General features: G+C 37.7%; 1 protein-coding gene across 6 annotated transcripts in view; it reads left to right on the top strand.

Moving 5' to 3' along the window:
* Positions 1 to 18,661, top strand: part of LRRCC1 (leucine rich repeat and coiled-coil centrosomal protein 1) — an 81,902-nt gene extending 63,241 nt beyond the window's left edge. For all 6 annotated transcript variants that reach the window (XM_075583003.1, XM_075583004.1, XM_075583001.1 and 3 more), the window contains 4 exons: positions 5,385 to 5,593; positions 5,695 to 5,832; positions 16,689 to 16,824; positions 18,205 to 18,661. In XM_075583003.1, the coding sequence (XP_075439118.1) occupies positions 5,385 to 5,593; positions 5,695 to 5,832; positions 16,689 to 16,824; positions 18,205 to 18,327 (606 nt within the window). In that variant the 3' untranslated portion in view covers positions 18,328 to 18,661. The remainder of the gene's footprint in view (positions 1 to 5,384; positions 5,594 to 5,694; positions 5,833 to 16,688; positions 16,825 to 18,204) is intronic.
* The last annotated feature ends 8,663 nt before the right edge of the window (positions 18,662 to 27,324 follow it).

Here is a 27,324-nt window from a genome sequence, read left to right as displayed (position 1 = left end):
TTTCATATATAGTTTATTGCCATTATCTTTTTCTTCCAAAATGTCCTTATATGATACATTGTCTTGTACATTTAGGCAAGTGAATGAAATGCCTCATATCTGTTAATATGATCTTGTAAATATCAGTGTGGTTAATACCTTTGGTACTTTAGATGTATATTTTGCAATTCTTAGTGTATTGTGAGGGTATCTTCACAGCAATGGTGTGTTTTTTATGTGCTTTCACTATAGTGTTGATAGTGTTTTAACTTTCTAAAATTATTATGTGGGTTAATGTCTCTTGAATTATAATGGTCTATATTAATTAATTGTGAAAATATAGCATTGACCCAGTACGCTATTTGTTTGAGTTATATACCCATGCTCTCTCCCCTCCGATTATGCAGTATACCCTACAAAGCTGTGTTATTTACTTCTTCATAACAATCCGTCTTAGATAGTATCTGATTGGTTAGACGGGCCGTTACGTCATAGCTGGGAGGTTACCTTACCTCTTACACATGCACACAGTGCAGCTCAGCTGGCGATGCTTTGGGCTTATGTGCTCCACGTCAACGAGGGGGCGTGACGCTTCCTATTGGTTGCAGCAGTGCAGCGTCACAGGTGAAGGGAGGGAATCATGGGTATTTAAATGCGCGATCGGTTGTTTGTACTTTCTCTTTGATAAAGCGTGGGTTGCCACGTGAAACGCGTCAGTGATCCTTTGCTGTTTTTAATGTGCCTTTAATACATTTTTGCACCTAGTTCTTGGCAGTATTCGGTCTATAATTTTTCTTCAGCAGCAGCAGATGCACCGCCGTCCTTTCTACTTTGCTAACAAAACAATACAATACAGTTCATACTACCTAACAATACATTTCTATAAAACAGATATATACAGATTTACAAGTGCACAAGAATTATGATCATATTTATCTTCACTGAGTTCCCCTCTCCTCCTGTACTTCTTCTCACTAACTGACAATCTTTTCTAGTTTAAATGTGTTTTCTAAACCCAAAGCTCAACATGTAGGAGGTTTTGATTGGTTGAGGAAGTATGTTCAAAACTAAATTGTGTGTGTGTGTTGCTTTGAAGATGGTGGGGAAAACCTAGAACTACCAGATTGATCAATAGTTTTTGGACAGGTCAACATACTGAGGGGAAAGAAACAGCTGCTCTTGCTTGGGAATCTAGATATTAATTTAGGAACCACAGTATTGTTTGTTGAAGTCCCTGATAATCAACAAAAGATGTTTGGACAGGTTGTGAAGTTAAGAAACCATTTGTTGTCAATATATCTCTCCTGAAATGTTTTTCCAAGTGAAGATAGAGAATCTATTTTAAAAAGACAGTGTTTACTGCATTTAAAAGCATTCCTGTAAGCAATTCTCTTGGGTAACATGTATTTTGTGGGGGGGGGGATTGATTGAGAGTGGGGTAATTGATGGAAGGTATGGGCAAGTGAGAGGAGAGGGGGGGGAAGGGAGAGAGGAAAAGAGGAATACATGGGTAAAGGGAGGGAAATAGAGGGGGCTCGTAAGGTGTGAAATGAACCCAATAGGTGTCAGCCAGATTGGGGTTCCCTGAGATTTTTTGAAACACTTCAAGAGTTCCTCCAAACAAAAAAGGTTGTGAATCACTGGCATAGAGAGAAGGGGAAACAGAATACTGCAGCGGACAGCATGAGGTGCCAGACATATGCAATACCTAAAGGGTTACAATTTAAGAAGCACTATACAGTGGTGTGAAAAAGAAAGTACACCCTCTTTGAATTCTATGGTTTTACATATCAGGACATAATAACAATCAACTGTTCCTTATCAGGTCTAAAAATTAAGTAAATACAACCTCAGATGAACAACAACACATGACATATTACACTGTCATGATTATTTAACAACAAAAAAGCCAAAATGGAGGAGCAATGTGTGAAAAACTAAGTACACCCTTACTGCTTCAATAGGAATTAAGATGTCAAGTAGCAAACAGGTGCTGCTAATCAAATGCCCTTGATTAATTGATCATCAGCAAGTGTGACCACCTCTATTAAAGCTGAAGTTTTAGCAGTTTGTTGGTCTGGACCATTCAGGTGTGTGTTAACACAATGCCAAGGAGGAAAGACATGAGCAATGATCTTAGAGAAGCAATTGTTGCTGCCCATCAATCTGGGAAGGGTTGTAAGGCCATTTCCAAACAATTTAAAGTCCATCATTCTACAGTGAGAAATATTATTCAAAAGTGGAAAACATTCAAGACAGTTGCCAATCTTCCCAGGAGTGGACGTCCCAGCAAATTCACCCCAAGGTCAGACCGTGCAATGCTCAGAGAAATTTAAAAAAAAAAAAAAAAACAGGAGTTACATCTCAGACTCTACAGGCCTCAGTTAGCATGTTAACTGTTAAAGTTAATGACAGTACAATTAGAAAAAGACTGAACAAGTATGGTTTGTGTGGAAGGGTTGCCAGGAGAAAGCCTCTTCTATCTAAAAAGAACATGGCAGCACGGCTTAGGTTTGCAAAGTTGCATCGGAACAAACCACAAGACTTCTGGAACAATGTCCTTTGGACAAACAAGACCAAAGTGGAGATGTTTGGCCATAATGCACAGCGCCACGTTTGGTGAAAACCAAACACAGCATATCCGCACACACACCTCATACCAACTGTCAAGCATGGTGGTGATGGGGTGATGATTTGGGCTTGTTTTGCAGCCACAGGACCTGGGAACCTTGCAGTCATTGAGTCGACCATGAACTCCTCTGTATACCAAAGTATTCTAGAGTCAAATGTGAGGCCATCTGTCCGACAGCTAAAGCTTGGCCGAAATTGGGTCTTGCAACAGGACAATGATCCCAAGCACATCAGCAAATCTACAACAGAATGGCTGAAAAAGAAAAGAATCAAGGTGTTGCAATGGCCCAGTCAAAGTCCAGACCTCAACCCGATTGAAATGCTGTGGCTGGACCTTAAGAGAGCTGTGCATAAACAAATGCCCACAAACCTCAATGAACTGAAGCAATGTTGTAAAGAAGAGTGGGCCAAAATTCCTCCACAACGATGTGAGAGACTGATAAAGTCATACAGAAAACGATTACTTCAAGTTATTGCTGCTAAAGGTGGTTCTACAAGCTATTGAATCATAAGGTATACTTAGTTTTTCACGCATGGCTTCTCCATTTTGGCATTATTTTTGTTAAATGAATCATGACACGGTGTAATATGTCATGTGTTGTTGTTCATCTGGGGTTGTATTTACCTAATTTTTAGACCTGCTAAGGAACAGATGATTGTTATTATGTCCTGATATGTAAAACCATAGAATTCAAAGAGGGTGTACTTTCTTTTTCACACCACTGTATATGATTCAATACAACAAATGTGACCAATGATGCTACATTGGGGAAACCAGCCAAAAAGTTGAAGGCAGAATGAATATGCACAGACACTCTATAGAACACCACAAAGAAGGAAAATACTGCTCTCCCGCGGATCCGTTTTATAATGTGGTCTGAGTGTGGCTCCCGATGTAAAAACATCTCCTTTTTTTTTTTTTTTTTAACATTGAATGCTTTATTGCTAACGGACCCACGCCCACACATGTGGGAATTGAACCTGAATACATTTTATATAATACACATGCAGGAGTCGAACCCTGGATCTTTCATATGCTACCAATTTCCTACCTGCTATGCCACAGGATTGGTGTGATGAAACAGACTCTATAACTATACTTATCTACAACACAGTGTAGTGGACTGTACGGTGTACTATATGTTTAGTTTGTTTTTAGAGTCTGTGACATCACACAAGCCCTGTGGCTTGCAGGTAGAGAATTGGTACTAGCATACTCAATTCCTACATGTGTATTATATCAAATGTATTCATGTTCAACTCCCACATGGTGTAGGGGTGTGTGTACAGGTGCGCTGACGAGTATTCTAAAACTTGCCTTAAACTTGCCTTGGAAAATCTGGGGCTATTACCAACAAGATCCAGGTACATGTTGGGTACATGCTGCAACATTTCAGTGACATTTCTGTAGAGACTAATGGCCCATCGGATTAACACAGCAGGGGTCCCTGGCACTCCCTCCTACTGTCTCTATACGTTGACCTACCTACCAATTAGACTTTAAGCTCCTCGGAGCAGGGACTCCTCTTCCTTAATGTTACTTTTATGTCTGAAGCACTTATCCCCATGACCTGTTATTTATATTATTTGTTATATATATGATTACCACGTGTATTACTACTGTGAAGCGCTATGTACATTTATGGCGCTATGTAAATAAAGACATACAATACAGTCCCATTCAGTTTGAATGGGACTGCCAGGGACCCCCGCTTTTAATCCGATGGGCCATTAGTCTGTCTGAAGAAATGTCACTGAAATGTTGCAGCATCTACCTGGGTCTTGTTGGTGATTTGCCCCAGATTTGTTTTAGAATACTCGTCGGCACTACAGTATGTCCGTTAGCAATAAAGCTGTGTTAAAAAAAAAAAAATCCACGTGGTGTAGGGGGTGTGTCATGTGACCCTCCTCTGCACTTGAAAGTCTACGTAAGTGCCATGCACGTGGACGCAGCCTGAAGGAGGGGAGAGCTGCAGATGCCGGTAAGTCCTTGCGTGGCGAAATTTTATAATGCGATCCCGGTTATAACGCGGTCTCATTCTGTGTGTTGACCGCGTTATAATGGGGTTTAGCTGTGTATATGAATTCATGTGTGTTCCAGGACCCACTTATTAAGTGGGATGGGTGAGCTTAAACTGAGGAGGGGGTCACCAGATTACCCAAAATTGTTTTCAATTTATATTCAGGCATACAATCTCAGCAAGCTCAAAATACTAATATATTTGTGTCATTTGGAGTGCTACTCAGTTTGTGACCTAGCGTATACAACAAAAGACAAGAGATCCAATATGACAAATGATTTAGTACATTACGATGTATTCCTCTGTATTCTTCCTTCATAAATATGAGTCATTTAGTTCAATACTTTGGCCAAAAAATTTTTTAAGCCTACAACCATGTCACGGTAATTGCATTTCAGTAGGTTCTACAATAACAATATTATACTGTCTTTATATATATATATATATATATATATATATAGAGAGAGAGAGAGAGAGAGAGAGAGAGAGAGAGAGAGAGAGAGCTCCAACATATGAAATAAATAATTTCCTCCATAACGTCCTCCTTTTACATATTGTTTGTCATATACATTAGTAAACATTTTAACATTTTAAACCTTAATTCAGAAACCTTTCTTGTTTACTGTGCCTTGGATTTGTAAAATATTGTTGAGCATTACAAAAAAAAATATATGCTTCAAACTGCACCAAACGAAAGAATGATGAACTTCTACTTGAGCCTTACAGTTTAACACTTTATGCTTTTATTGATAGGGCCTTCAGGAAAGAGATGAACGAATCAGAAAACTTCGTGAGGAAAATATTGAGATTGAGAAAGCGTTGAGAGAACAGGACGATGAAAGAACAACACAATTGGAAGAGCTGAAAGAGAAGCTGGAAAGGCAGACAGAGAGAAAGGAGCAACTCAAACAGTTGGTAGAAGAAAAGGAAACCAAACTAGAAGATGTGAAGAAAGCTTACAGGTGATTAACCAACCTCTAGAGCAGAGGGTTTAGAAAATGTAGCTTGTGCTTTTGATGTTGAATCTCCGCTCATTTGAGGCATATGCTCTTTCTATTCATAGTGCAATGAATAAGAAGTGGCAAGATAAAGCAGAATTACTAAACCAGCTTGAAACACAAGTCAGGAAGATGAAAGAGAATTTTGATGCCAAGGAAAAAAAACTGATTGAAGAGAGAGACAAAGGTCTTCAAACTCAGAAGTAAGTCGAAAGCTATTTTAGTATTAGGAAACTTTTTTAAAGTGCAATATCTTTGAGGTTTGCAACCTTTTGGAACACTTTCAAGTAAGTTTATAATAGAATATTGGAGTATACAGATGCACATAATGCATTTGTTTGCATAATTTACATGGCTAAATTATAATTTCTCTCCATTTGTATATCGCAAAGAATGTATTCTGTACTTTAAAAAAAAAATTTAATTGCTGCAAGATGCTCTTCGAAGATTTTACTGATGGTTCCAACCCATGTAACAAGTATTGCATGCTACTTTAACAAATTAAAGATTATTGCTTTGAAAAATGTAGTGGAATACATTCTTTACTATAGGACTTGCATAGAATAATGCTCTGGATAATTCTTGTGAACCTAAAGTCTTTTTGAGACTTCTAGGTCAGTCTCTTTTGTTGAGCAACACTGTACTTACGGTGTAACTTTTTGTTACTTTAATATTCATACACAGATTTATCACCAATTTTATCATTTAAGTCACTTGCGCGTGTTGTTTGCACCTGCTTAAATCTCTAAAATATTATTTTTTCAACTATCACATTTTTATTTATCTGATTAAATTTTTTGTTTAGGATTATGATATTGCCAATTGCTAACCAACATATTTTGTGACTCAGTTACTCCATTTATATAGATATAAGTTGATTCCTGCAAAAGTACATTTTGCAACCCTCGTGTATATCCAAACAGTCACACTAACCTAGAGTGCAAAAATGGGAAAAATATAGTATAGTAATGTCTGAAAAACTATATGTGAATCCACTCATGTATCTTAATGTTATTCATTGGTTTGAATCTGTGTCCAACGTGGACACTCCTGGCGCACTCCTTCAGAAAACCTGTCCCCAGAATCATAATGTACCGGAAAATATAGGGCAATACCATTTATTAAATAAAGAATTCTATACAGCCATAATGGTCACACTCGCAATGTAAAAATACTTGATTGCTTATCTGCTGGGTTTAAGAGGCAGCACTGTAGGGCACCAGATGCAAAGATGCCAGGTTACTAACTCGCTGTAGTTTGGCCCCGCCCCCATGTGCTGTCGGGCCTTTTCCATTTCCTGAGCTACAGGACTCGCCACTAGTCGTCAGAGCGTCTCTTCCTCCAGTCATTATTACACCCTATGCGTTTCACTGTAGCTTCATCAGAGGTGATTTATGGACAAAATGAATATTTAAATGTTAGTCTCCTCTAACTTTTATTTAACTTATTTTGCACCAATAATGAGAAACATCGTAAAAAAATAGGAAAGAGGAATTTGAAAGAAACGGCTACATCAGAAAACAACCCAAATCGATGTCTATGTTCAGACCATGAGGTTTCAGGGTTGTTAGCTTGTATGTGTATGTGTATGTGTATGTATATATATATATATATATATATATATATATATATATATGAGAGAGAGAGTTTATTTTTGTGAAAGTCTTAACCCTGTCACCTCCACTCCAATTATTGTGTGTTAAATACCTATATACTTTAAAAAGGCAATCCAAGGCGGCAAATCTTTTGCACATTTTTATATATATAGAGTAGGTGCACAGTGCCCTGCCTTGAGAAAGGTCCCCCTGTGAGGACCGAAACGTTGGCATTTGTGCCACCTACTCTAATACAATCTTTTTGAAAATTACCTCTGAGTGCTGTCTCGTTCCTACTGCGTTGCTGTGAGGAAACCCCCTGTCTGTTAACTACTGCTAAGGGACATGCACCTACCTTTTACTGTACACACGTGAGTGCCAACTACTCTCCACTAACTATATAGTCATATATATATATATATATATATATATATATACAGTGTACGACAAACCTATACATTTGCTCGCCCCGGGCGAGTGGATTTAACATCGTGGCGAGCTCCTATTGGCCCAAGCAGCACACGTGTGGTACTAGGTGGCGAGTAGATTTTTTGGTGATTTGTCGACATGTGTGTATATATATATATATATATATATATATATATATATATATATATATATATATATATATATATATATATAGCTTGCGTGTACTGACTGATCTGTGTGGTTGATTTCAAGTGCTGGTTGTTTAAAGTGTGTGCAGTTAGAACCAGAAGGAAAGGGAAGTACTGGGTATACTAGCAGGGGTGGCTGTTTTTTGGGAGTGTGCAGTGGGTTAATCTATTTTTAAAGTGTGCTGTAATTTGAAGCCTGTAACTTTTTTTCCCCTTTCTCCTGCCTGAGGCAGAGTGGGTGTGGTTGGTTAATTGACTGGCCTAACACACCTGCAGTGGGTGGGGTTAGTTAATTGATAACTTAACACATCTGGTGGGTGTCCCTATTTAAACAGAGGCTTCTAACGAATCCTGAGCTTGCGTGTACTGACTGATATGTGTGGTTGTTTTCAAGTGCTGGTTGTTTAAAGTGTGTGCAGTTAGAACCAGAAGCAGTTTGAACAAGGAAGCGGTTAAACAAGGTATAGTTATTGAAGTACAGTTTACTGTTAGTACTTCTAAACTTCATAGTTGCTAGAATGAGCAGGATTGAAAATGCCACTCAATGCACATCTTGCCACATGTATGTGCACTTGGAGCAGCTGTTCCAAGGAGCATACCGCTGTGAAAAGTGTGAGCGGGTGGTCTCTTTAGAGTCAGAGATTGCTGATCTTAAGAGGCAACTTGCAGTATTGAGGGACATTGGCAATCTTGAAAGGGAATTAAAGCTCACTGAGCAGGCCCTTGCTTCAACTAGTGGTGCAGATGGTGGCGCTGTTAGTGAGGAGCAGGTAGGTAGCTTGGTTGCTGTTAGTGAGGAGCAGGTAGGTAGCTGGGTGACAGAAGGGGAAGCAGGGGCAATAGGGAGAGACTGGTCGTTTCTGAGCTGACACATCCCAATAGATTTGCCATGTTGAGTGAAGATATTGGGAATGTTGGCGCAGAAATGGCAAGGCTGGGGGAGACTAATTCCTCTAGCAGCCAGGGGAATAGTTCCTCCAGCACAGAGGGGACTCAGGATGCTCAGCTACAAATAAAGATTGTGGTGGTAGGGGACTCCATTATTAAGAAGGTAGATAGGGCAATCTGTTGCCAGGACCGCATGAACCGAACAGTTTGTTGTCTCCCGGGTGCTCGGGTTCGGCACATTGCGGATTGGGGAAACAGATTGTTGGGGGGGGCTGGGATTGACCCGGCGGTCTTGGTACACATTGGCACCAATGACAAAGTTAGAGAAAGATGGAGGGTCTTAAAAAATGATTACAGGGATCTAGGCCAAAAGCTTAAGGCAAGGACCCCCAAGTTAGTATTTTCTGAAATACTACCAGTGCCATGCGCTACCGCAGGGAGACAGTCAGAGATCAGGGAGGTTAATGCATGGCTAAGAAAGTGGTGCAGGAAGGAGGGGTTTAGGTTTTTAGAGCACTGGGACTCCTTTTCTGAGAGGTGCCATCTATATTCTAGGGACGGATTGCACCTCAATGAAGAGGGATCTTCTGTGCTAGGGGGAGAATGCTAAAAAGGTTGGAGGAGATTTTAAACTAGGATGGAGGGGGGAGGGGAATGAAACAGATAATGAACTAAATGGAATAGATGAGGATACAAGGTGGTATGGAGGTAGAATGGGGGCAAGTGCAAGTTTGACAAGCAGTGAGACACCCATAGTAAATACAGATAATACTAGAAAACTTCTAAAGACTAAACAAAGTGGGCGCAGAAAGGAAGGAGCAGATAAGATAATAGTACAGGCTGAAAAAAAACTGAAATGCATGCTTGCTAATGCAAGAAGCCTGACAGATAAAATGGGGGAGCTTGAATTAATAGCTGCAAGGGAGCAGTATGATATCATAGGCATTACTGAAACATGGTGGGATGAAACTCATGACTGGACAGTTAATTTAGAGGGTTATTCTCTTTTTCGGAAGGATCGAACAAATAGAAGGGGAGGTGGAGTATGTTTATATGTTAAACCGGATCTAAAACCTATAATAAGGGATGATGTCTATGAAGGGAATGATGAAAATGTAGAGACTTTGTGGATAGAAATTAGCAGTGGAGGTAAAAGTACAGTATAAAGAAAATGTTTGTGGGAATATGCTATAAACCACCAAATATCTGAGATTGAGGAAGCTAAAATAATTTTGCAAATGGAGAAGGCATCAAAACTGGGTCATGTTTGCATAATGGGGGATTTTAATAATCCAGACATGGACTGGGGCAATGAGATTAGCGTTACAACAAAAGGGAACAGGTTTTTGGGGTGCTTAAAGACAATTATATGACCCACATTATTGAGGAACCAACCAGGAGAGGGGCAGTTCTGGATTTGGTCATATCAAACAATGTAGAAGTAATAACAAATATTCAAGTCCTGGAACATTTGGGTAACAGTGATCATAACATGGTCTCATTTGAAATAAATTATCAAAAAACAGATTACTTGGGTTCAACAAGACCTTCAACTTTGGAAAGGCAGATTTTAATAAACTGAGGTCTAATCTAGTAGTAATACAATGGGATGATGTTTTTGCAGGGAAAAATGTAGAAGATAAATGGGCAGTCTTTAAAACATTGTTAGAAAAGCACACTTATCAGTGTATACCCTTGGGTAATAAGTATAAAAGAAATAAGTCAAAACCAATGTGGCTAAATAAACAAGTAGGGGAGGAAATGGACAAGAAGAGGAAGGCGTTTAGATTCTTTAAGTCAGAAGGGACAGAGAAACCGTATCAGAATTATAAGGAATGTAACAAAAATTGCAAAAGGGCAATTAAATTAGCAAAAATGGATAATGAAAAAAGGATTGCAATAGAAAGTAAGGTCAACCCTAAAAAGTTCTTTAAGTACCTTAATAACAAAAAAATGAGAAAAGAAAATATAGGACCCTTTCAGTGTGAGATGGGTAGGCAGGTTATTGGAGATGAGGAAAAAGCTGAGGTATTAAACAAATTCTTTGCCTCTGTGTTTACCAGGGAAGAATCAAGTTCAATAGTAGTGCCGCAGGAGGAAGCCACAACCTCCATATTAATGAACAATTGGTTAACTGAGGAAGACGTTCATAAGCGACTTGAAAAAATTTAAGTTAATAAGGTTAATAAGTTAAGCTTAGTAATAGCAAAACCATTATATTTAATATTCAAGGACTCCATTTCCACAGGCTCAGTACCACAAGATTGGCGTAAAGCAGATGTGGTGCCTATATTTAAAAGGGGAGCTAGACCACAACCGGGAAATTACAGACCTGTAAGCCTGACTTCAATAATAGGGAAACTACTTGAAGGTTTAATACGGGATAATATTCAGGAATACCTAATGGAAAAATTATTAGTAATAGTCAGCATGGATTTATGAAGGATAGATCTTGCCAAACTAACCTTATTTGTTTCTTTGAGGAGGTAAGTAGGAATCTAGACCAGGGTAATGCAGTTGATGTGGTCTACTTAGATTTTGCAAAGGCTTTTGATACGGTTTCACACAAGACGTTGGTGTACAAAATAAAGAAAGTTGGACTCAGTAATAATATATGCACCTGGATTGAAAACTGGTTAAAGGACAGACAACAGAGGGTTGTCATAAATGGAACTTTTTCAGGTTGGGCTAAAGTCGTGAGTGGAGTACCTCAGGGATCGTACTGGGACCCCTGCTTTTTAACTTGTTTATTAATGACCTTGAGGTTGGGATCGAGAGCAAAGTCTCCATCTTTACTGATGATACTAAATTGCGTAAGGTAATAGAATCAGAGCAGGATGTAATTTCTCTTCAGAAGGACTTGGAGAGACTGGAAACGTGGGCAGGTAAATGGCAGATGAGGTTTAATACAGATAAATGTAAGGTTATGCATTTGGGATACAAGAATAAAAAGGCGACTTACAAATTAAATGGAGATATATTGGGGGAATCCTTGATGGAGAAGGATTTAGGAGTGCTTGTAGACGGCAGGCTTAGCAATAGTGCCCAATGTCATGCAGTAGCTGCAAAGGCAAACAAGATCTTATCTTGCATCAAACGGGCAATGGATGGAAGGGAAGTAAACATAATTATGCCCCTTTACAAAGCATTAGTAAGACCACCCCTTGAATATGGAGTACAATTTTGGGCACCAATCCTAAGAAAAGACATTATGGAACTAGAGAGAGTGCAGAGAAGAGTCACCAAATTAATTAAGGGGAAGGATAATCTAATTTATGAGGAGAGGCTAGCTAAATTAGATTTATTTACATTAGAAACGAGGCGTCTAATATGATAACTATATACAAATATATTCAGGGACAATACACGGAGCTTTCAAAAGAACTATTCATCCCACGGGCAGTACAAAGGACTCGGGCCATCCCTTAAGGTTGGAGGAAAGGAAATTTCACCAGCAACAAAGGAAAGGGTTCTTTACAGTAAGGGCAGTTAAGATGTGGAATTCGTTACCCATGGAGACTGTAATGGCAGATACAATAGATTTGTTCAAAAAAAGGTTGGACATCTTTTTAGATGGGAAAGGTATACAGGGATATACCAAATAAGTATACATGGGAAGGATGTTGATCCAGGGATTAATCCGATTGCCAATTCTTGGAGTCAGGAAGGAATTAATTTTTCCCCTTAATGGGGTTTTTTGTTTGCCTTCCTCTGGATCAATAAGTATAGATATAGGATAAAGTATCTGTTGTCTAAATTTAGCATAGGTTGAACTTGATGGACGGAAGTCTTTTTTTCAACCTTATCTACTATGTAATATATATATATATATATATATATATATATATATATATATATATATATATATATATATATATACACACACACACACATACATATATACACACATACATATATATATACATACACATACAGCCTTTGATTACCTATATTGAAAATGAATTACCTAAGCTGCCATTCGATTCGTTCTCCCGTGATCGATCACCAAAATCCTGCTTCCAAGGGTTCACTATGGCTGCCTTTCAGTTTCAAATGGAGAATATTGCTTGGATTGCGCCTTTAATGGGGTCTAGAATATTAAGAACCAGAATAGTATCTTGTAAGAATAATTCACAAATTCTTTGCATAAGTCTGCAAATAAAAATCTATGTATCTGGACAAATTTGATGCTGGTCTATTCCTGACACCATTGGACGGCCTGGTGGATTTTGTATGTTCTTATGTACTTTGAGTAAATGGTAAAACATTTCTAGGTTCTAGGATTTTCTATACTAATAAAATTAAATTCTTCCTTATGTCTCATTATCGCCTAAAAGTCTGAATGATTTTCCCAAATATATTTATCCGTCCATAATTATTGTTTCCTCCTGTTATGCAGTTTTTATAATGAATTGTTAGTCTCACAACTCATTTATTGCTTTGAGTTGTTTTGTATTTCAATTATTATTATAAATTCAAAGGGAAAGTGGAGTGGGAGGTCACTACTGCGACAGTCACTTAAGAAAAACTGGGTGCTGGGACTAGGTTAGATATGAACTAATACAGAAGAAATGATGGCCCTGCTCAAGCCTACCTTTTAAACTATGTGCTGCCTGGGAAATGCATAGGTAGAAAACATTAAGTGGTACTGCATTTGCAGTCATTATTATTTACAGCAGTACACAGATACAGCATACAGCTACCTAGTAGAGTATCTCTTATTGACCGGCCGGTCTTAATATTACCCAGTAGGTTTTATTGTTGTTTTTCCTGCTCTGTATATCACATATGGTTTATATGTCATCTTTAGACCACAACACATTATAGTATTTCCATCTTGTGCCTAGGTTAGACTCCATGCTGCAGGGGTACCGTGGGGACTGTTTTAATTTATTTTGTGTAATTCATGTTTTTCTCTGAATAAATCAATGTATTTATAATCCTTGCTTGAGTGCTTTTAGTGGGACACCTTTTCTTTCTCTTTCCTGGTATCTATTTATATTTGTCCCCAGCACCGTCATTAGGCTGTTATACATTTATCAGTATTATCTTACTTTTGATATATGCAATTGTGTCATTTTTCTAGTTAGTTGCAGGCTTATTTGTGTTGTTTTCGATATGTATGTATGTGTCCCGAATGTTAAGTGGAAGTCAAACCATATGCCCAAGTATTTAAAACTAGTAACAGGAGTTAGGGTGGTGTTAGCGTTGGTTCCGAATATATATCAGAACCACCGTCTAAGACTCCCACTTAACATTCGGGATGCACATTGATACCCTGACATCCAAAACCTATGCCAAATTAGGTGTACTTTACAGGAACAAATCCTCCCTAAGTCTGCTGGTCAAAAAGCGTATAGCACAGTAGATGCTAATGCCAATTATCGACTATGGGGACATAGTAAATGTCTCGGCACCCCAAACCCACCTTAGCACCCACTGGAGTCAACACTCTTGAGAAAGGTCCCAGTGGGACCAAAACGTTGTCAATAAATTTCACTTTTTTGCTTGTCCCTTTTTTCTTGTGTGTGTGTGTAACTTTTTAGATTACCCCTTCAGCAGCAATAACTTCAACTAAGTTTTTCCTGTAACTGCTGGTCAGTCTCACATCGGTTTTAAGGAATTTTGGCCCATTACTCCTAACAGAACTCCTTCAACTTAGTGACATTTCAAGGATTCCTTGCATAGACCGCTCCCTCCAGGTTCTGCCTCAACATTTCAATGGGGTTTAGGTCCGGAATTTGGCATTCTTAAACATGGAATTTCTTCTGCAGCCATTCTTTCGTAGATCTGTTTGTATGTTTAGGATCATTACCTTGCTGCACGACCCACTTACGTTTCAGCTCATGGATGAATGGCATGACATTCTCCTCTAGAATCTTTGATACAATGCAAAATTCATGGTTTCGTCAATGATGGCAAGCCGTTCAGGTCCTGAGGTAGCAAAGTTTCCCAAAACCATAACACACCCACCACCATGCTTGACAGTTGGGATGAGATGGTTATGGTCAAACGCAGTGTTTGGTTTTTTGACAAACATAATGTTTCTCATTGAGGCCAAAAAGTTTCAACTTTGACTCGTCTGTCCAGAGAACATTATTGTTCATGACTCAACTATCAGAAACAGGCTGAACACTCACATATACGAAGATGAGTGGTGTGCAGCTCCTTGGATGTTACTCTGTGGTTCTTTGTCACTTCCTGGATGATTTGCCAGTTCTTGAAGAGATTTTAGTAGGACGACCGCTCATGGGTGGAGTTACACTGGTCTTGAACTTTCTCCATTTGTCTGAAAGTGGATTGGTGGAATCCCAAATCCTTAGACATGGTTTTGTAACCCTTTCTGGACTGATGAGCATCAATGACCGGTTTTCTGAGGTCCTCAGAGATTTCTTTTGATCGTGGCATGACATGTTTCCACACACCTGTATGGTGAAGGCCAAACTCACAAAGATTTTGATTTTTATGTAGGGTGGGGCCTCCTAAATTGATACCTGAAGATCTAACTAATTATGCCATTTTAACCTGTTGGTAACATGGATTTTCTTTCTAACCAGTAAATGTGGGTTATTTTATCAACTTGGTGGGTTAATACCTGTGGGTATTTTTACTATATATAGCACTGCTTTCCCCCCTCCCCCCCACCCCCTCTCTGGGATTTACTCTGGCTACAGTCCTGTGTGGTGCTCAGTACCTGTTTGGCTCAGGAATGCTGAGAGTTCTGGTGTGTAGGGGGAACACAGGACAGGCTCACAGTCATCCTGGATGTTCTTTCTTGGTGCCAGCGCCTCCAGCCATAGTGGGCTCCAGTAGAAATGAAGGCAATCCCCACTATGACAGTCTTTTATCCCCATACATCTAGCCAATAGATTGAGACTCAGCCAGATATATAAAAAGGGATGGTCTTTATTCTGCAGCCACTGCATGATGTTCTTACAGCGATGACAAACAGTTGGCAGGATAGCTTCCAGACTCCTGGATGGTACAGGCCTGCTGGTAATGATGAGGCCTCACTAGAGTAGTGGAATGCACCCAGCCCATGAGGGACTGAGCACATGTCTTCCTCCCAGCCAGGAGAAGACTTGGCTTACATCCTCATCCCTTGAAGGGGAAGAGGGAATGCGTGAACCCCACCCTGCGAGGGCTGGGTTCATCGCTATAATTTAGAACACCTCCTCCTTTGTGCAAAAGGGGAGGGCACAGGATCTGCAACCTCATTGGACACATGCAGACTCCCATGTCATCTCCACTTCTGCCACTCAGAGAGGCTGCAGCAGATGGGGGGAAACCCCCGCAGGATAGCCTGTCACTGTCTGGATCTTACTAGAACTTACATGACAGGGAAGGCAGAAAGGTATCTGGCCCAGCCCTGGCTACATATATAATTAACATCACTTTAGATTTACGCTCCCCTATCTTTTGTTTACTGCTATTTTTAGAGGAATTTAAATCTGTTCCTGTTTTGGTATTTTTCAGCTATAACACTATTGTTTGTTTATATGTATATTCACCGACTAATTGAAGTAAATTATCACATTATAGGAGCACCTTCTTATTTTTTCTTAATTATTTAAACACCTGATTCTAATTATCCCATTTAATGTAGCTGATAAAACCAGGGTTTCACTTACTTTTTCGCATACCCTGACTTTTAATTAATCATTGGTTTGTCTAATTCAGATGTCATTTTGTTTATAAAAAAAAAAAAAAACATGGAATTGGTTAATATAAATCCTATTGGATGTTTAGGAAAAGACTGGTTGTGATTCAAGAAGGTTATCATGGAAAAACTATGGAACTTCCATAATTATCATTGGGGTTCACAAACGTGTGTGCGCGTGTGTGTGTGTTAATATATATATAATATATATATATATTAATTACAATATGCACTAGCTAATAAGATGTGTATAGCATTCAATATATGTGTTTGTTACATCATTTCATGTCTGTTCTTAGGGCTGTAATGGAGAAACTTCACTCCGTGGACGATGCATTTCGGAGACAGTTGGAGTCAGTGCTGGCTGCTCACCAGGCTGAACTTATTAAGTTGGCAAGTGAGAAGCAAAAAGAAATTCAAGTAGCAAATGAAAAGGTAACTGCACACTGTGCTCTGTGATGTTTCTGAAGTTACAGCAACAATAACTAGAATTAGTGACACACAGAATGTAATGCTGAAAATATATTTAAAAAAAAACATTTACCTCCATATTCAGTATAGTCGGGTAGTGCATGGTTAACGATGTACAATTTACTTGCATGCAAATTAGTACATCATTAACTGCGTTACTCCTGCTCCTCACTATATTGAATACAGTACTATCAAGTTTTATAAAACTGATAATTTTTTCTCAAAGATGACTATTAAAAAAAGAAACATGCTTATTTTGAGATGGCGGTACTTGTATCCAGACCATTTTACAGCAAAACAGATTTTCCTGATCCCAACCTGCAAAATAATGTTCTACGGTTTATCACTAAACATGTAGATATATTATTAGTAGATGTGCAGAGGTCTAGGTAATCAAAACCAATACAAAATAGTAACCATTTATTAAAGCTGCAGTTCAAGCTGTCATTTAAAAAAAATATATATATTTTAATTCAATATGTGCATCAATACAATCTACACGCTGACAAGTGATTAGCTAAGTTGCTGATCGATCTGTTCTCCTGTAATCGATCGCTCAAATTCAGCTGGGGGTTCACTAAATGCATTTTGGGTAATCTGCTGCTGCACTGACAGACACAGATCTGTGAGGAAGATCATGTGACCAGGCAGGCACTAGATTCAATTGGTTAATTGCTAGAGAGGGCAGGGCTCAAAAAGGTGATGCTGTTACAGAAGAGAAAGGGGGTGTGACTTTGTATATGGTTGCTACAGGAACAAAAATGCCTGTTACATTAGAATAGATTAAAAATGTCTTTCAAATTGTTTATTTTTTATTTTTTTAAATGCTACAAGTATTTTCTCATAGTACAGAACTGATTTATTAAAAAAAAAAACACATGTAGGATATTGGTTGCACTGCAGCTTTAAATTAAATGTATTTTATTTTGAGCTAGGCTTCAGGAGATAGCTTACACACTGAAGTGCTTTAAAATTAATTAGTCTTGTGGTATTTGCTGCTTCTACAGCAGCGACAGGTTTCCGTTTGCACCTTTTTTCTTTAATTGTAATTTTACAAGTCGGCATTGAGAAGAACAAGTTTTTACTGTTCCAGAAGAGCCCTGAAGAATTAATAATGAATCTTAATGTATTTAAACCTTTAAATGCTAAATGGAATCTTACAGCTATCATGTAAACACCAATTTTTGGGATTTCCTTATTTACATACCACAGAAGAGTATGTTCATTTTGCATGGGTTGTACACGGTTTAATATGCATTTGTGCACAAATATAAAATGTTTCCCAAAATAATGGGTAGGTCCAAATGTATCTTATTTGTTTCAATTGTACAACTGTCATTGTAGGTTTACCAGGTTGAAGAAGAAATGCGTCAGCTCTTGCAAGAAACTGCAAGCAATAAAAAAGCCATGGAGGAAAAAATAAAACGACTTACAAATGCATTAAGTGACATTCAGCAAGAATTCTGAAAAGCATTATAATCGTTTTAATGTTTGAAGGGCTTGCAATGCAAACATTGATTGCACATATTTCAAAGTTGCATCCATTTTGAAGGCGTTTTAACTTTATGATGGGCACTTTTTAGCACCTCAGATGCTACAGTTGACCTGCAACTCATTGAAGAGTTGACATAATCTATGATTATTTACAGTCTGATGTACTAGAATTGTAATAATGTGTTCATTGTTGTTTTCCAAATTACATATATGTGCTACTTTACCATTCAAATATTTATGTAAGAAAGTGATGTTTGTAATATACATTTTTTGTACTAAAACCTGAAATAAATTATTCATAATTTTTTTTGATTTCATTAATCATATAATGAAAATATTTTACTTTTTGCACAAATTATCATTTAGAATTTGATTACAACGGATTAATTTAAAGCACAGTTCATTAATTTGTCCAAATTACTACTCCCTTTATCCTACACATACCTGTGCTTTAATACACATTTATGTTTTTGTAAACGGTACATTTATACAGCATGTTTCTTAAGAGGAATTTAAACTGGTTTAATGTATATTTTTTAAAGGGCTAGTTTAATATTTTATCCTTTCAGTATAAATTTTTTTTTTTTTTTTTAAATGAAGACAAAGCAATACACTCAATACAACTTGTGAGGCCTAAGACTGAGCCCTTGAAATATGAATGGTTGTGCTAGTGGATGGTTTGTCGCCTCTTTTATGGCTGAATAGGTCCCACTTCTGCTTTAGCGGTTTGTTTGATCATCCAGAATATACAAAACTTCAACTTCTGGCCCTTATTCCAATTTCCACCATCCACCTCGCCTGACAAAGTCACTGGAAGGGAGGTGAACCCTAAACCATCCCAGACTCCAGCGGACTTATTTTCTTAATTACAAATATTTTTAACAAATAAATACATATGAACAGGGAGTGGCACTGTTGCAGATGTGGCTGGTTTAGTAATTCACATACTGCCTAAAATTAAAAACAAAGAGTTTTTCACAGTGTAGAAAATATTGTGTGAGAAGGAAAAAATAAAAGTATTATGTCCTTGGGCCCTCCCTCCCACACATGCATTACTGAGTGATGCAACATTAACTTGATTTAGGACACAAATGTTAAACAAGCCAAGCACTGTAAGAAGTGCCAGCCTATGTTACGGAATGGTGGTTGCTTGCTTGGCTGCAGCCTGTGCCATTTGTCAATTCCATCCTAGATGTTATGTTGTGTGGTACTGCCTGGCATAGGATAGAATGGCAGTTTGGGTGCTGACTTGTTTGTGCCCCGACGAGATAGTAAAAATAAAATGCCATTTTTCATCTCTGGCAATGAGATGATGATGGACCAATGGTTGTGTGGTAAATGATAAAGCAGGGGCAAGAAGCTAGTCAGTGGCCAATTATGCAGCAGTGGAATGGTCAATGCATTGATTCTCACATGTATAACACTCAAAGGGCCAGATACATCAAATGTTCATAACCTAAAAAGGTGCTATTATTGCCAAAGATACATTTTAAAAATGCATCTTACTAGCATGCATTACCATTGCACAACATACAGAACACCTACAAGCTCATATTGAACCCCCAAAATACCCACAACATGTATAGAAGCATATAAGTTTCACAGAGGAGTGCTATTGAGCATGGCAATATGTATTTAAAACCAGAGACATAACATAAAACACAGACAAAGCTCAGTGCACATCCAGAAAAACTTATATACGGTACAGTGCCTAAATATACATGTATAAATAACTAATAAATAAAATGGTCTTTTAGTTTAACATTTTGGCCATTGCACAGCAAGAAATGGGTACATTGTATCTCATGCGATAACAAATAGCACGCCTAGTAAAAATCGTCTTTATTGCGTGTATTTTAGTAAAAATAAGCATTACCATTTTCGATCATTTTTACTACATTACTTATCACCTAGTTGAAGCTGGCGTTAACCCTGTCTTTCCTATATATAAACAGTATAATGGCCAAAATACTGGCCTTTACATACATCGGCCAGATAATTTAATCCAACCCCTCGTTCCTGGGATTGCGGTTGTGAGGTCTTGAGGTAGTTCGTCCGGTGGTTTACTCCTCTCTATTGCAATACCGGTCACTGGCTCTACGTGTTTCACTGCTGCTTCATTAGAGTCTTGTATCTTGTGTCCAAAGTAGACATCTTCTGTACTCTAATGCAACGCTTCAATAATTTAATCAAAACCACTAACACAAGATAGCCTCAGATCAAACACAGAGTGCATCATGTACAGTACAAGCATATTACAATCGGGCAATTAACCCTTGATCAACAGAAAATAATCTCTATTAGGTCAGTGGCTCTCAAAATAGTGTACAGCGACTTCTATGTGGTGCATCAGAGAAGACATAACATTCTAATAGTGACAAACATGACTAGACAAATACAATATATCAAACTCCATAGAATAGTTAAAGCACACAGAAATATCACAACATTGTAGTAAAATAATTCTAAAAAGCATACAAAAAATAACAACTTTACTGTCCATAACCTTAAAAGATGATGGTAACACAACCTAACAGGTTGTAGAAAACCCAATAACAATATATAAAGGTATTTTAGTCATCCTAGCAACAAAATTAGGACAAATAGCTATATCATTAATGTCAAATAGTAATTCTACAATAATAGCTACAGTAAACAATAGACGTAACCAGAATGTATAACAAAAAATATGCAGTAGCAACATGACATATAGCTAGTATCTAAATATACAAAACATAGATGTACAGTATTCCATCTATAGAAGACTTGAGAAGAAAAACATGACACTTACAAACAAGTGCGAGCATAATCTTGGAGACCTACATGTCTAAATTGCCAAAAATGGCTTAATCAGAAAATGTCTGATAACACACACCCAGCTAAAATAGCAAGGTGATGCTGAAGGGGACCAATGATACGGTTCATACAATAAATGCACCAATTTCAATGTCTATGTTCAGTCCAGCTGGAACTAATGTTTTAAGCCTATAAATCCAAAACATTTCCAATTGGTCAAGTCTAAGGAGTCGCTCTCCTCTCCAATTGGGATCTATATATTCTATAGAATATAACCATGTATTACAAGAAAAACCAAAAAAGTGTAAAAGCGCCGAATGGGATGTTAGTTTGAATATGGGCACTTAAGCAAAATAAAAAGCAAAAAACAAAAATCATGTGACATGAACCAGTCCGGTGCATATAAGGGTTTGCTAGAAAAATGTATATGTATAAATAAGATTAAGGTAATCACAACCCGATGGTAGGTGCAGCTTCTTATAACAGGGAACCCCCAGTCCCTGATGTAAACGTGACAACAAGAAAAAAGTGAGAAGCGCAGTCAGTGAGGGGTTGTGATTAAACTAATGTTCTTTATTAAATGAACTTGTCCCAAGAAAATCCCTCTAGGACAACAATGATAAAAAGTCAATACATAAATGGTGGTTAAAAATAGTGCAAATAGAGTGGGTATACGGTAACACTTGATGGGTCTCCAGGGGATTGAAAACGGGAGTAGCCCGATGGATAGTCTTAATCCTGTAGGTTGTGCACTGCCCGGGCAGGTATTAGTGAAGAGGGGTACCCCAGGGTTGAGACAATGTTGGATACGCTCACCCTTTCAGTACTGTAGATCCTTAGCGGTCCTGTTGTCCCTCAGATCACGAAAACCGCTCCGGTGCACACTGCTTGAATGTGCTGTAGCACGCGATACCACGTAGCCCTCCGGGTGTCCGGGTCTGACCGGTTTTTAACAATCAATATTAAAAAAATAAATATATAGAGTTCCAATTGGAACAATAAACCAAATATTCAAAATTAACAACCCATAAGGCAGCTCTTGAGGTGATGAGAACAACAAGAAAAACCAAAAAAGTGTAAAAGCGCCGAATGGGATGTTAGTTTGAATATGGGCACTGAAGCAAAAAACAAAAATCATGTGACATGAACCAGTCCGGTGCATATAAGTGTTTGCTAGAAAAATGTATATGTATATTTTAATATTGATTGTTTAAAGTATTTCTACATATAAATTTATCTGCCAAGAGCCTATTGACCAATGGCGAGCTTCAGAACAGGAAGCGATAGATTGACTAGAAGGAATAGACATCTCATTGGTGAAAAACGCATCCATACAACAACAATTGTAGAAGATGATGTGTGTGATCTCTCGTCTGAGTTTGTCAGATTAGAGAACCTCCTGAAACTGGAGGCTCGCCATTGGTGGGATGTATATTTCCTCAAAAAATATTTACAAGAGGGTAGGGCCCCAAGAGGCCTAAGGATTTTAAAAGAGCCTACATTTGAAGACCCGGAATTTACAAAATCTTGGAATGAAATTTTAGATGTTAGTACCTTTGCCCTCATGAGATTACTCATTACATATAGGGAAAAGGTTTTGGAAACTTTAGCTGAGGAAATAGATCAACTTCAGAGTGAATTAAAATTGTTTAGTGATACAATGGAATTTAACGATTTGACTGAAAGTACAGATTTGACACTTGAGAGATTTGAGGAAGAATTAATATCATCTAAAAATAAAAAGTTTGAAAGAGACTATATAGATTATTCTACAAATAAACAAAGGAATTGGACAAAGAAATATGAGAAAAATTAGAAATTTAGACCCCAGAATAAGAATCCCTATCAGGCTCGGGCTAGGTCATATCAAACATCCTATGAAAGGGCCAATCCCGTTACTGAACGATCATATAAGAACCCTCCTGATTCAGGGAGGAAGTTTGCTGTCCCACAAAAATCTAAAATCAGGGAGAATGAGAAACCTAATCATAGGCCCTCGAATATGAATTCGGGAGTACCTAATAGGGGAGGCTACTCAACACCTAAAGATTTAGGCCAGGATTCATTTAGACCAGCCTCTGATACATTTAGAATAAATGAGGTCTCACACATTGAAGGGAATCTAGGAGCAAGACCAAAGACAAGGTCAGGCTTTCAAGAAAGTTTTAGAAATACACCAAGTGGGTCTTTTTTAGAGAAAGGAAGGATTGGAAAAAATTTAGTGCATCAAAACCAAAAACAGAAGAAAGACCCAGATTTAAAAGAAGCTCGGGAGAAGGAGATACTACTTCTAGAAAAGAGAAAGAAACAATTAGTACAAACACAGAAAAACTTAAAAAAAAACTAGAAAGAGAGGTAGCAGAGGGGGCAAGGAGGTTCAAAGAAAGAGACAATGTAAAATAGCCAGGGAAACCAAGAAGGGAAGCATTTTCAATTTGTCCAGCTTTCCACTCACTATAGACCACTATAGGCCTCTCTTTCAACTAGTGGACCAGTTTTATTTGATCTATTTATTGACCTGCACAGGTTTACAAGAAAACTAACATTGAAGCGACATTTTCTAAAGAATGGTATTAAGAATGTTCCTATATATGATAGTTCTGTGCAGGAAAAAGAAAAAGAATGCCTAGCATCAATGGTTGCACTACTCGAGGAGAACGAGGGGCCTTTAGAAACAGAGTTATTGTTGAACCAAATAGGAGATCAAAACGTAACTATACATTCTAACTTCAAACCTAGATCTAATTTTAACCCAACACAATCAAAAGGTCCAAATGTAGAGGTATTTTTTGACCTTGTTTTAAAAGATTTGGAGATTCTCTGTGAGCACCCCCCTAAAACAAGACCTAACTTAACACCAATTGAGATGGAAGCTGTTGCTGATTTGAAAAATAATCAAAATATCGTTATCCGCCAAGCTGATAAAGGCGGAGGGATAGTGATACAGGACAGAATTGACTATGTGTTGGAAGCCTCTAGAATTTTGGGAGATGGGGAGTCATACTCAACCCTCAAAACAGATCCGCTGATTATTTTCCAAAAAAACCTTATGCATTTATTAAAAGATGGGAAACAGCAAGGTGTACTGAATCAAGCAGAGTTTAAATTCCTCTATGTGGAAAATCCTAGTACACCAATAATGTACCACCTACCCAAGATTCATAAGAGTCTCATCAACCCACCAGGTCGCCCGATTATTTCAGGGATAAACTCTCTCACTTCAAATTTGTCTGAATTTGTGGATTCATACCTCCAGAAACGTAAAAAATTGGAAATCCTACACGAGGGACACAAAACACATTTTAGATTTATTGATGAACATGAAATGGGCTGACGACCTCATGGGTAACCTGTGACATCACTGCACTTTACACAAGCATTATCCATGAAAAAGGAATAGAAGCAGTAGACTATTTTCTAAAGAAAGACCCCTCTATGAGTAATGAACAACGTTCGTTCATAATTAAAAGTATAGATTTTATTTTAAAAAACAATTATTTTTTATTTGATGATAAATTTTATATTCAGAGAATCGGAACAGCAATGGGGACAAAATTTGCCCCCAGTTTTGCCAACCTTTTAATGGGCAAATGGGAGATAGAGAATATCTGGCAGAACAATCCTTTTTTTAACAACATCTATTTTTATAAACGGTTCATAGATGACCTTTTAATAATATGGAAGGGCACACAAGAGGAGCTTTTAGAATTTTATAATTATCTGAATAATAATGAATTAAACTTACAATTTACACATGAGCATCATCCGGTCAGCATCAATTTTTTAGATTTAATTTTATTCAGTGAAGGGGACAAAATTCTTACCAAAACATTTTTTTAAACAAGTAGATGCTAATAGTTATCTAGAGCGGACAAGCAACCACTCAAAGGCTTGGATCAACAATATACCCTACGGGCAATTTTTAAGAATTTTTAGGAATTGCTCAAAAGATTCGGATTTTATTGAACAATCAGAAGCACTTTATCAGAAATTTTTAGCAAAAGGGTACAGTAAGGATAAATTAGATGCAGCACTTTTAAAGGTGAAGGGACAAAATAGATTGTGCTTGATACAAGATAATAAAAATAATAATAATAAAAAAAATAACAATAAAGAATTCCCCAATCAAACAGATCATTTACTCAGCACAGATCATAAGGATAAAGACGACTGCTTATTCATTACAAAATACAATGGGGCCAGTAATGATATCAAGAAGATTCTCACAAAACATTGGGGGATCATATTAAATGATCCAATCATAGGTAAGACATTACAAAACAGACCAGGGATTGTTTTTAGAAGTGCAAGAAACCTTAAGAATGTTTTAGCCCCTACAGTTTTAAAACAAAACAAAATCAAACTGAATGCAACAGGAACTGAACAAACCACGTGGTTACCGTCATGCCCAGGTGGCTGCTATAAATGTGGACGTACAAATTGTCTAACCTGCAAACACATTAAAAACAAGTGTTCTGAGTATGTATCCAACGTCACGGGAGAAAAATTCAGAATAAAACAGTTTATCAACTGTAATACAACATATGTTGTCTATCTGCTGAGTTGTCCATGCGGCCTTCATTATATAGGCCGCACAAAGAGAAGTCTAAAGGAACGTTTTACTGAGCATAGGAGAAACATTTTAAGAGGTTTCCTTGGACATGGGGTTTCTCGCCATTTTTTATTAGCACATAATAAAGATGTAGGAGGATTATCAATTGTGGGCATTGAACACATTAGCCAAACAACCTTGAGGGGTGACAGACTTCTAAAACTTAGGAAACAGGAGACCTACTGGATATTTAAATTACAAACGATGAGTCCAGTAGGTCTGAATGAAGAGTTGGACCTTTTAGCTTTTCAATAGTTGATATCTGTCACCAATACCTTTAAATGATAAAAAAGTTGATATTCTTATTCTTTATCAGATTTTATATAATTTAAATCTTTTTTATTAATTATCTATACTATGTATTGATCTACTGTATTTATGTGAGTCAGCACTCTATTTGAAAATGTTTGTGGGTTAAGAATGTATCTTCAATTATTTAGCTTTAACAATAATGAACAATACATATAAATGCTTCAGAATGATCCATACCAATCAACGTGTGTTATGTATTAATCTTTTTTCTATTTAGCCAATAAGCTATCAATTTTTTGAAAATGTTTGTGGAATATCAATGTGTTGCAATTATTTAGTTAATATAAAAATTAAATTAAAAATAAATACCATCTACCATTGAATTTTAGTGTTTAATAGTGACCACCTTCAATTAATTTATAAAGGAATGTATTTGTTTCATTTATTGTATTATTCTTTGAAACATCAATTATAAAATCAATTTACCAATATATTTTTAATACATTCTTATCAATTTTAAAGATATTTAGCATTTTGTATAATTACTGTGTGTTTTTTCTTTTCTTTTTGTGACATGAACCAGTCATATATACTGTTTGCACCATTTCGTTCTAATAATGGACTCATTTGAATTTGTGTCAAAGTTGAATTAGCTACTAATTGGGCATTTAAGCTATTGCAATTAACTTTGCTATAAATTATGAAGACACATGGTGTGACGTTATCCCTGACGAAGCCTTTTGGTGAAACGCGTAGGAGGAGGAGCAATAGGGTGTTTGCTTGCCATCAGTGCGTTTGAGAGGAGCGGATAACACCACTTGCTGGGCTGTTTACATGGTCATTGGCAACCATCAGGAGGAGGAGCACTGAGAGACGGAGCCCAGAGACTACCGGGAAGGGTCTGTGCGTCACAGCCGGAAGTGACATCAGACCCGGACACCCGGAGGGCTACGTGGTATCGCGTGCTACAGCACATTCAAGCAGTGTGCACCGGAGCGGTTTTCGTGATCTGAGGGACAACAGGACCGCTAAGGATCTACAGTACTGAAAGGGTGAGCGTATCCAACATTGTCTCAACCCTGGGGTACCCTTCTTCACTAATACCTGCCCGGGCAGTGCACAACCTACAGGATTAAGACTATCCATCGGGCTACTCCCGTTTTCAATCCCCTGGAGACCCATCAAGTGTTACCGTATACCCACTCTATTTGCACTATTTTTAACCACCATTTATGTATTGTCTTTTTATCATTGTTGTCCTAGAGGGATTTTCTTGGGACAAGTTCATTTAATAAAGAACATTAGTTTAA

The sequence above is a fragment of the Ascaphus truei genome, chromosome 2, assembly GCF_040206685.1.
Source record: "Ascaphus truei isolate aAscTru1 chromosome 2, aAscTru1.hap1, whole genome shotgun sequence".
In the NCBI taxonomy this organism is placed as follows: Eukaryota; Metazoa; Chordata; class Amphibia; order Anura; family Ascaphidae; genus Ascaphus; species Ascaphus truei.
Note: the sequence above shows the minus strand (reverse complement) of the source record. Positions and strands in the feature narration are given on the sequence as shown.